The sequence below is a fragment of the Stegastes partitus genome, unplaced genomic scaffold (assembly GCF_000690725.1).
Source record: "Stegastes partitus isolate 25-593 unplaced genomic scaffold, Stegastes_partitus-1.0.2 Scaffold668, whole genome shotgun sequence".
Classification (NCBI taxonomy): domain Eukaryota; kingdom Metazoa; phylum Chordata; class Actinopteri; family Pomacentridae; genus Stegastes; species Stegastes partitus.
The window spans coordinates 77,280-89,017 of record NW_007578399.1 but is presented as its reverse complement, the minus strand read 5'-3'; the positions used below and the strand labels follow the sequence as shown (position 1 = coordinate 89,017).

Below are 11,738 nucleotides of genomic sequence, written 5' to 3'. Positions count from 1 at the left end.
CTACATGTTGTTATTCAGTTCATTTTGGTTGATGTATTTGTTAAAGACAGTGCTAAGCCAAAAAAATTACATTTTATAGTTAGATCTTGTGGATTAACAGATTTTAAAGCTCCATGTGATTTCTTTTAATTTCCTGTATTATCCAGGCTGTCCATGTGTGCAAACTGCGCTTGATTAACAGCTTTGTTCACATTATGACAGGACAGATTGCACTGTTATCATTCTTATTAATACATGGATCAGGTAATTTTCCACTGTATACACATTTTCAACCTGAGCAAACTCTGATCAAAATTAATGAAACATCTGTTTGAGCAAAAGCCACGAGATATTCTATAAGACATTAAATATATTGAAGGGTTTAATTGAGGGCTGCAAGGTGGATTGGTGGTTAGCATCGTTGCCTCGCAGCAATAAGGTGAGGACACCTGGGATCTTTCTGCATGGAGTTCTCTCCGGGTTCTCTGGCTTCCTGCCAAAAACATGTTGAGGTTAACTGGTGATTCTAAATTGTCTGTAGGTGTGAATGTGAGTGTGCTTGGTTGTCTGTCTCTAAGTGTGGCCCTGTGATAGACTGGTGACCTGTCCAGGGTGTCCCCTGCCTTCACCCTAAGTCGGCTGGGATAGGCTCCAGCCCCCCATGACCCTAGTGAGGATTAAGCGGTGTATAGATAATGGATGGATGGATTTACTTTGATATCTCTGATACTTTTTAATGTGTTGGCATTATTAGCGTTCATCTGTGGATTTTGGTGGCCTCTACTGGTAACAAGTGAGTTGCAGCCACAGACAAGGTTCAGGTATACATCCTCCTTATAATTATAAATGAATTAAAATGGATTTATCATGATGTGAGAAGGTTCCATTTGCACATTTAAAGCCTCAAACAAAGGACACAAAAGGGAACAGAGATCACGCCTGTATGTGTGTCGACTCAGCCGTGATATTATTAAATTAGAAAAGTTTATCTACAGGAGAATATTTAAAAATTAATGACTGGGAACTACATTTCTTCAATAATGTAGTGGCTTAAAAATTCACCAAAATGCAGAAAATTATGTGCTTGATCCCCCAAAATGTGTCCCCTATAATAATAATAATTAAAATCCCTGTAATCAGTACTTTAATCCTGAAATGCAGCTTTAGTTGAATGTGTCAAAAATGACCTTTTCTTTAGGCACACAGGTCCTGGTGACATTTAATTCATAGTTTGCTGTGTCAATAGCTGGGTCAAAAGGTACCTGTTCAATTTAAATTTAATTTATGGCTGTTTTAAAAAAAGAAAAGAAAATAATAATAAAAAAAAGAATGTACATAAAACTAATTTAAGTAATGAGTTTATAACACTGGAGCAGGAACTTTCCGCTATAAATAAATCAAACTGAGCAGCGAGCAAACAGCAGCCATGTTGAACCATCTTCCTTTTAGCTACGCAAATGTTTATTTATCATAAAAATCCTCAAGGACACCTGAGAATAAACAACCTGGTCACGTGGGCTGAAGCCGACTTCAGAGGCATGTACAGAGCGAAGAAATGTACGTTTTTAATCTCAAATTTCTACTAAATTAGTGTCGCAATTAGCCTGTGAAGCCGCATAACAATGTGAATCCCGTAAAACACCAGAGTTGTGTCACGCTCGCTTCACTCTGTGGAGGAGTTTCCTCCCACGGTTTCTCCTTCTTCACTCCGCCTTCGTCAACTCCCACGAAACTTGAAGACAAACTCACCTGCCGCTTGGAAAACTCAAAAGAGAGGTCGAAGCAGAGAGACGAGCAGAGGAGAAGGAAACTAGTCAGTACCGACGATGTGAACTCTCAAAGTTAAATGTTTGTTTTCTTTTCAGGAATTGTTGACTTTATCTTAAACCGCAGCTGAGACGTTTACGGCCCCGCGGACGCTGCGGGATTTCTGAATATTAGAAGTTAGAACAGCCACTTCCGCGTTTGGGGCTTCGTTTTTTGACACCAGCATGGACATTCAGCTACAAGTAATTGACGATGGAGCTGCACACGATGCTAATGGACGGGTGAGTGAGTGGGAAAGGTGACTAAAATAATGTTTAATGATGTGTCTAATTATAGAAGGTTAATTATGGTATTAACTAATTAAACTCACTAGATATTAATTATTAGCATTGACTCACTACTGCTTGTGCTACGTTTACTTGTTTCCTAGGTAACATTAGGGCGGCAGTCATTTGTTAATCAATGAATGAAACGGATATTTAGATAATTGAAATAGAAAATGATGATTAAAGTAACACACATTGTCATTATTTTGCCCAAAATTGCCTTTATTGTGATGTTCAATATTTTATAGTAATATTCCCAATTAGTATAGCAACCTGCTGCATATATTACTTTTTTTTTTAGGTAACATTAGAGGTGATGCCATCAGTTAATTAATGAATTAGCTGACTAATAGAGAATGAAACTGATGTTTTCATGATCAATGTTTGACTGAAGGTTCAAGAAAAAGTGACCAAAAAAATCACTTTTCACAGCATTTTTAATGTGAAGATGTTCTTCTTACTCATCTTACTGTAAACTCCAGATGTTTGGATGTATTACCAAAGAGGGAACATCTGTCTTTGTGAACTTCAAATGCCTTCATGGTGGTGTTCACTATATTTTAGCAATATTCCCAAATATTTACCAACCTACTGCATATACTTCAATTACTTCCTTTACTAGATAACAGCAGAGGTAAAGCCATTAGTTAACGTTACATTTTTATTAACTTAATTTTTCTTAATTAAGTGACAGTAAACTTTACATCAGGGGTGTCCAATCCTGGTCCTTGAGGGCCACAGTCCTGCATGTTTTAGATGTTTCCCTCTTCCAACACACCTGATTCAAATGATCAGGATCGTTATCAGGCTTCTGCAGAGCTTGATGATGAGCTGATCATTTGAATCAGGTGTGTTGGAAGAGGGAAACATCTAAAACATGCAGGATTGTGGCCCTGGAGGACCAGGATTGGACACCCCTGCTTTACATGTTTGAGTTTGGACTGAATTATCAAAAAAATGACCTCTAGCTTTGTAAACTTGTGGCAAATCCACCAGTTTCTCTTTTATTGACCAAACTATAACTTGGTTAGAAGATAATACATCATATAATCTTTAGCCAAAGTTCGATGTAACACACATCATCCTCATTTTGCATTTTATAGTCGTATTCTCGAATACTTCCATGAGTTAATTAATGAATCGACTGATGGAAAAAAGGATAAATCAGTAGGTAGATTGATAACAGTGGTGGCTGGTGAAAATCTTTGGTCAATCTGCAAATGACCTTTTATTTTAAATTAGAATATGAGTAACATCAGACACAACTATTTACAGGAATGCAAATGTTTTACCTTTGGAGGATATTCTCATCATAATCTAATTTAACATTATGAGGACAGAACTACATTTCAAAACCATTCATCAAACTCTCATCAATATTTACAGGATCTGTACAAACTCAAAACACACGACATAAATAATCAAACAAAAACACTATTCAGGGCTCCAGATCAACTTCTTCACTGGTAGCACCGGTGCGACCAATTTCCTCATTTTTCTGCATCTCCCACCTGGCCAAAGGCAAAACATATGACTCTCTGAACATTTTCTTATTGACCGGCTCTATAATTTATTGATGCTTCCTGAACGTCCCACATTGCGGGCTGTGGTAGATGCTATTAGTGGCTGTGGTGTGACCACACAGATGTGCTACCAAAAATGACTTTCAAAGTAATAAACTAGGATGTTCTCAAGTCAGATTTGCCAGAGGTTAAACCCAGTTACATGTATTCTACATGCAGTCTTTTCTATGAGTGGAAAAACAGCGAATGCAGGTACACTCTGACCTCATTGTTAAGCATAAATATTGCAGTTGTCTGTGGTTAACAGCAGCTTCCTGTGCAGGTTACAGTGACACTAATACAGCTTCATGATCATCATGCTCATCAATTCACACACTCAATAAAAAAAAAAGGTTGCAAATGGAGCCCTGCCATTTGAACAATGGCTCTTCTCTCTTTCTGCTCAGTAAACTTCTGTATTACTTTCTGGTTGAAGTCACTCATCTCTGTGAGCAGCCTTTTCTCTAATGGCAACACAAGCAATGCATTGAGCCATCAGGCCAGTAGCTGTCATCTAGTAGTAGAGGAGGGGAAAGGCCGTGTGACGTGTCAGATATTATTTAAAGCGCAGTCGTAAGAACGTCAAAGGACAGTTTTGATATCCAACCACAGAAGACAAACACAAATAAAGACTAAATTAATTGGCTTCCAGCAAAAATGGACGGGTCCAGGACGCACTGAGCTGCACCCCGTGAGAAAGTCTGCAGCTGCCACCAAATGTTTGAACAAGAATTCAAGCCAAAGTGCCAGGAATTCACCATATTCACCTTACTGAATGTTTCTTTTCTTTTCTTACTAATGTCATAGCCACCTTTACACCTTTTTGGTTTTGGGTTGAACTCAAACAGTTTCCCTCTTTGTGAAATTGCGACATATTTTCCTGTTTCTGATGTTTTGTGGACAAAACAATGAGTTGATTAAAAGAGAACGTGATCAAGATATTCATCGAGGATAGAAACAATCTTCAGTTGCAGCTCTATGTAACTGACACCATCAACATTTAGCAACGTGAATGAACCCACACCCTGACCTGAGTTGACTTATTCGGTTTACAGTAAAGGGAGGAAGATGACATGCTTTGGTTTTGTGTTTCATGCCAGATCAACGGTGGCAATGGGGAAGCGATGCCTGTTGCAGCTCAAGGTCAAAGGGATGTGGGAAACACAACCGAGGTATGACAGTTCCTTGGTATGCACCTCTATTTTTGGAATAAAGGAAGCGTAACTTTTATGTTTTTTATTTTTATTTTCCATCATTCTCTCTGCAGTGGATGCTTTAGTATTGACGCTTTGTAATATCTTATTAAACACAGAGGCAAACTTTTATGATGTTAATTAGCAAAAGCTACCAACTGCATGTCCTATATATAGTATATGTGCATATAAGTGCTCTCCAGTACAAAAAATATAATTGGTGTCCCTGATTAACATAACAAGTTTATATATGGTGCTATTTGTGATCTAATTTTATCTAAGTGCGTATTAATTAAAAAATAGAACATTTCTTCGGTCCCGGCTCTGTGCAACATATATTATTGTCATTTTGAAGAGGAAAAAAAAGCCTTTATGGTGGTGTTCAGTGTTTAATCTTTCTAAATATTTGCCAACTCCTAGGTGACATCAGGCAATGGCGAAGGTGTGGCCAATGGGAATCCTGAAGCAACAGAGACAGATGCTTTTGTCATTCAGGTGAGCTTTCATCAAGGTTTGTTTTTCAGGTACCTGGTTTTGTTCTGTTGTCGTCTCTATTGTAGAATAAAAATAGCTATTCTGGCTTTTCCGTGTAAAAGATAAAAACTGAGCTCTCGCCTCTGAAGTCATTTTTGTCTCGAACGTTGAGCAACCGTGAAAGTGAAAGCATCCCCACCCCCCTGACCCATCATGACTTATTCCATTTTCAGTGAAAGGAGGAAAATGACACTTTTTTTTTGGTTTTATGTTTTGTCAGATCAACGGTGGAAATGGGGAAGCGATACCTTTTGACCACGCAGCAGAAGGTCAAACGACTGCTGGAAATGCAAACCCTCCTCAAGAGGTATGACGCTCGCTGTTCCTTGGTTCTTCCCTCTTGTGTTTCGAATACAGGAAACGTAGCTTTTCTGTTTAATCATTTCCCATCCATTACAGTTTTTCTTTTTGTTTCTTGATGCTTTGTAATTAAACACATAAAATACCCACAAATACCCTCCCTGCAGCTTCGCATGGAGTTTTTATTCGCTCTTAGTTCTGTGTCTATCTTAAATTATGTCTCATTAACGTGGTACAAAAACCTACGTTGGTGTCAGAGTTGCTGCTTCGTAGATTGTGGCCACGTCTTGACAAATCCTTTTCGTTATGCTTTTAGAAGGGCTCCGTGTGCAGGATAAAGAAGGAGCTGAACCAGCCCGTCTGCGAGAAAGTCAAACAAATCAGACTGTGGATGGTTATCATTTTCATCTTTGTCCTTATGGCTCTTGTGATTGTAGTTTCCATGGCTGTGTGCTCAGGTACGTTTTTATGATGAGTGGTTTGGGTCATAAAGGGTTGGCACATCACGCTAGATTCATTAAAGTGCAAATCAAAGAACAGCGCGAGAAGAATAAGATATCTTTCAACAACTTAGCATACATGAAAGCTCAAATGTTTCAAGGACGTGGGCAGCTAAAGGCCGGAGAAAGTCACAATGCAATGGGAGCCGTCATACAATTGACCCGTTGACTGTGTTTTGTTGTGTATTTCAATAGTAGTTTTTCCATTTCAAAGCTTTGACCCAAGTTTCTGTTTGAGCAGCGGTCCACGAGGACGAGGACGACCAGTTTGACTCTTCGTTGTTTAAAGTTCCTCACTATTTCAATGGGAGCTTCCAGTTGCCAAATCAGCTCTTCAAAGAGGAGCTTTTAAACCTTCACTCCAGTGAAAGCCAAGAACTCGCTGCAGAACTTCAAATAAAGGTTTGGCTGATTATATTATTAGAATATTTCAGGTGCACCTTGTATGTTTATGGGAATTGGTTGTATTTAGAATTCAGTTCATGGGTACAAATGTAAAGTATAAACAGTTAGACATTGTTAAGTCTTGAGTTGTTTTCTAGCAGTCACACCCATGTTGACATCATGAATAAGGAACTTATCTGATGCATACATGGCTAATATAGCTTCGACATCAGTGTGTGTTCGCATGAGAAACCTGCTCAGAAGAAATGTTTGTCACACATTTCTTGACTATCATTTCCCAAACTTTTACATTTAAGTTTCGTTTACTCGACTTAATTTTAACCCTGTGTTACAAAAATCAAATTCTACACTCTAGTTTGATTTAACAAGAGAGCTCCTTCCTGAGCTGACAGTGGCAGCTATGCATCATCATGTAAATGTGAAAATGAAAGTTTATAATGGCAACACTGAGTCACAGTCTACACTAAACAATAGCTCAGTCCTCTGCAGCTATTTTTATCTCATACAGAGGATTTAACTTAGCAGCCTTTAGCAGAAGAATGGAGCTCTAAAAGAACTGGAAAGTACAGTACACAACAGAACAACCTTGTACGATATCACTTAAATGTCAAATGACTCTAAATTGTTTCACCTCTTAATAACTGCATAGTTTGTGAGCTGACAAATTGAGTATTCGTTTTAACCCAAAAGAAGTATTTTGGAACCGTTTTTTTGTATATACAGGGTTCAATTAGAAACTCGGTGCAACAAAAGTGAACCGACTTGTGATGACTGAACCCAAGTTGAGCCTGTGAACAGCAGAACTTTGCTCAACTTTGGACCTGTGGGTTGTGTCTAATCATATTTGAGATATGGTTCCAAGTGACGAACTAAAAATCAGTCGAAAAACAGTCGCAGGGGCGGCGCTATGGCTCACCTGGTTGAGCTGGCGTCCCATGTACAGGGGCTATAGTCCCCGATGTGGAGGTCATGAGTTCAAATCCTTCCTTCCCCCATTCTTCTCCCCACTTTCCTGTCTCTCTCTCTACTGCACTGTCAAAAACAAAAACAAAAAAAACCCACAGTTGCAGCAGTGGTCATGAGGTATAGAACGAGCCGTAGTACCACTAATCCTCCCGTCCACAGACAGTGTTTAGTTTGTACAATCTAGTTCTCAAAAACTGGAGAGCAAGCACTTGACAGGAAATAACTATGACAATCAAACTTTCTGTGAAAGCTGAGACAAGGACGTTGCATAATGTCAATTTTTCTGGACAAAATCTAAGGAAAAAAAAAAGTTGCTTGCTCTTCTTCATGAGAATTAAACTTCGCTAAAGATTCCTGATGAATACTGGAAGCCTATTTTTGGTAGATGAATGTGTTCGGCTGAAATGAGGTGCAGCATGTTCAAGGATTCAAGGCCTTTATTGGTCACAAACACAGTTATACATGATATAACGTGCAGTGAAATGCTTTGAACGTGCAGTGAAATGCTTTGGTGTGAATGTGATCCGGAGCTCCCCCAGTGAATGCATAGTCCTGGGAGGTGGGAGTGTGATCATATGGAGCTGCATGAGTGTAAAAAGTGCTGAGAAAATGACATTTAAAGATGCACCATGAATGCCTTTAGATATACTAAAACAAGATGACTCCCAGGCTGCAGAGGAATATTCCAGCATGAGAATGATACAAAGCAGCTGAAAACAATAGTCTCTGAAGAACAGCAGAACATCTGTCCAGGAATTTATGCAGCATTATTGTCCTCAATGCCAAAGAGAGTAGAGTTTGTCAAGAATAAAGGTTGGCATACAACGTATGGGGGGAAAAAAACTATGATTTTAATCTCTGGAATGAAAGGTGTACTGACTTCTGTAGCACTGAGTTCCGACTGTGGGTGCTGCATTTTTATTATCGTAAATTAGTTTTTAATTTCACATACGAGCAAAAATCTACCACTCAGCTTAAAAGTAATGCAGTTACTGTAAGAGGGTACAATTCACATCTAAATGATATATCACCACGCTGTGCCTACTTCCTTTGTAGACTGTAAGTAGTTTAGTGTCAGCCAACAACATTCCCGTCTCATGATTGCTTCTGCATGTTTTAACCTGCCCCACCCAGATGGCTGACCTCTACAGATCCTCCCCTGCTCTGGGGCGATACTTCTCCAAAGCTGAAGTACTTGCTTTCAGGTAAATGTACACCATATTTACTTATAAACTGTATTTCTCAACATAAAAATCATTGGATTCCGTTTGCTGAACTTGTTTTGCTTCCCCTCAGGAACGGTTCGGTCACCGCTGACTACAAGCTGACGTTCGTCTTGCCTGAAGAGCAGCAGGATCAGCTGAGAAACTTCACTCTGAGCAGGGAGATGGTGTACAACGTGTTTCGACAGTTTCTGTATGACCAGGAGCCTGTCGAGTCAGCTGAGTCGGGGCCGATGTTCATCGATCCCGTTTCCCTAAAAATGTTCTCAGGACACTGATGACGAGACACAGAAAACCACAGTGTCTTGTTTTCTTAGTAATTTAAGTGAGACGCTGACCAAATCCTAAACCTCCCGTAAGTCGGACGATGCTGCATATGACCTGTCAGACTTGTGTGCAGTTTTCCCACGAGTATGCATATGATGCATCTTTTACCACAGGAAGCAGCAGTTGCACAACACACACACACACTAATGTGCATCTGTCATGGGGATGACCGCATTGTGTGTTATGTGTGCAGGACTTATCGGGTTAAAAGGACACCTTCCTCCTGCCAAACTGAGCGGCTTAATCCACAAGAGAATGACAACAAAATTAGAGCTTTTAAGGGGTTTAAGACACACAGTTTGAGATTTTATAGTGTATAAACTTTGCATTGCTTAATTGGAAGAATATTTGTTTAAATATTAATTCCCTCGCTGTCACTGTGATTTCATGTACGGCTGTTTGTACATGAGGAGAAAAAAAAACTGCTGTGAAGTATTTTCTTCATGCAAAATGTGAGTGTTTGCATACCTGTGCCACTATTTTGCGTCACCAGACTTGATTTGTGTACCGGAACTGGAACGCCGCTGACACATTTGCCTAGACAGCAACAAACACTGTAAGATAATCAGCTTTAGTTCAGGAAGGTCAGTCTCATATATTAAACGAAGGCTGCCAAGGCTCATATGAACTATGTTTTCTGTACACAAACGATTCCTGCTTTGTGTAGTATATGACCAACACGTTTTTTACATTTGTCTGCAGTTTTATTTGGCGTATATAGTATCGTCCTGTGATTTTCCTCGCTGACCTGCTGCGTTTGCGTGGTTGACCAGCAGAGGGAGTCCACGTCCCACATGCAACTGTAACAGTTTGTTTTTCTCTGCGTTTTGCCTGCTTTCTGTGCCTGTATTTGCAGAGAACAATCATGAATTTGCACTGTGGTTTTTTTGCCGATTAGCTTAAAAAAAAAAAAAAAAAAAAAGTAGCAGGTAGTTGCAGTGGATGAAGATGATGGTGCACCATTCACATGTTTATCAAACAGAGCCGTGTCCTTACGTCAGATTTCATTCCGTTTTCTGGCAGCCGTCATGTCAACACGCCGGCCATCTAATGAGATTACAGCTTTGATTAATGAGTAAGCCAAATTGTCTGGTCACGAACAGTCATTCTTCCGCAGGGTGCTCATTAGGCCTCGCTTCAGCCGGTTGCAGTCTACAAGATTTATTTCTCAAAGAGCATTATCTGTCTGAATGTACTTTTTTTTTTTTTAATCAAATCAAATCAAGTTTATTGTCATGTTGCTGTACATCAACAGCAGTACAGGCAAGATGAGAGAGTGTTTCTTCAGGATCCAATAGCTTAAAGCAATTTACATAAAGAAGTGTTTGCATATCTGGATCAGCAGTTCAGCATGATGACAGCTTGTGGAATGAAGCTGACTGGTTAGCTGGTTAGCTGTTAGGACAGGTTAACCCTCCTTTTTACAACTGTCACAAAGATCAGAAAGCGTGTGGTGTAAACAAGTGTGGAAATTATATGGCAGTGACTTATCTTTAAGATAACGGTGCACATAAAATCATTGCCTTCCGCGTTCGGTTATTTTTATTTCACTGAAAGACTTAAAGATTTATTGTTGACTTCATATTGTGAGCGTATTGACTATTTGCTTATTTATTTGTGTTGTGGTGGTGGTCACTTTACTCTTTCTGCTTGCAACAGAATTTCCTCTTGGGGAGCAACAAAGTATTTCTATTCTAATGTATTCTATTTTGAAAAAACACAATTAAATGTACTTGAAAAGGGAATATCAGAATGTCATATATGATTATCTAATAAAAGCATATTTTTTATCCTGGGCTGCATTCTATTTCTGTAAAGGGGGAAATAAGTTTTCATGTGCAGTCAGATGTTCTTGCTGCATGACTGTCACCTGCTGGTCAAAAGGTCAAGTTGAAATGAGGCAGGGCATAAGTGGGATCCAATAGATTTCGACAGCTTATATTACTGTACATAAAACCACATCACGCCATCTGCTCTTTGAAATCCTCAAATATTGCAAATGTTGGAACTGAAAAAGGTACATCTCTGGTCAGCCTCAGTTTATTGATTCAGGCTGGAGACCTTTAGTTGACTGAAGCTGCTCTTTGCTGTATTTAGGGTCACAGGGGGTGTTTTCTGCAGATGTCTAGCCCTTTTCTGTTAAAGTAAACACTTTTCTTAATCTGTTTGGCAGCGGTGACGGATCATGCGGGCGCCGTGCGGCAACATTGATTCTGGACGTGAATACCTAATAGACGTTAGCTGCCTGAGTTGTCGGGTCAGCGGTGGTCCATCTTCTCAATCCTATTTTGAGAATTGTTAATCGTCTAAAGCCAGATTAACTCCAATAATCTCTCTGAGATTTGATAGCCTTGTTCTTTTAAATAGCAGCCACTACTGTCAAGCCCCTGTCGAACTCTGCATGATCTTCTGAGATGGGTCACACTTAGGTCTGTCATGGGTCAACATGCTGGTTAAACGTGTATCGATCCATAATGAGATGTGTGTGTGAAGTGTTGTCTACGCTGGTGTTCAAAGAAGACGCATCACCCCAGAAAACTGTAATTGTTGTGTGAAGAACTCGATTGAACTCACAGATCTCACATGTAGGCGGTGATATAATGCTGCATTAGAAGGTACTTTGAGCTGTACAAGCACCATCAAAGAGCTGCAGGAA

The 11,738-nt window shown here is 39.6% G+C and overlaps 1 protein-coding gene across 2 annotated transcripts; it reads left to right on the top strand.

Moving 5' to 3' along the window:
- Positions 1-1,752: 1,752 nt before the first annotated feature.
- On the top strand, positions 1,753-9,314 carry c15h3orf52 (chromosome 15 C3orf52 homolog). Of its 2 annotated transcripts, none has more exons than XM_008290355.1 (8): positions 1,753-2,027; positions 4,735-4,806; positions 5,248-5,322; positions 5,582-5,668; positions 5,981-6,119; positions 6,403-6,563; positions 8,667-8,737; positions 8,829-9,314. In XM_008290355.1, exons 1-8 carry the CDS (start codon positions 1,971-1,973, stop codon positions 9,031-9,033), a joined length of 867 nt encoding a protein of 288 aa, XP_008288577.1. In that variant the 5' UTR covers positions 1,753-1,970; the 3' UTR covers positions 9,034-9,314. The 2 variants fall into 2 exon arrangements, with proteins under 2 accessions (XP_008288577.1, XP_008288576.1); XM_008290354.1 differs by having other exon boundaries at positions 5,978-6,119.
- Positions 9,315-11,738: the final 2,424 nt, after the last annotated feature.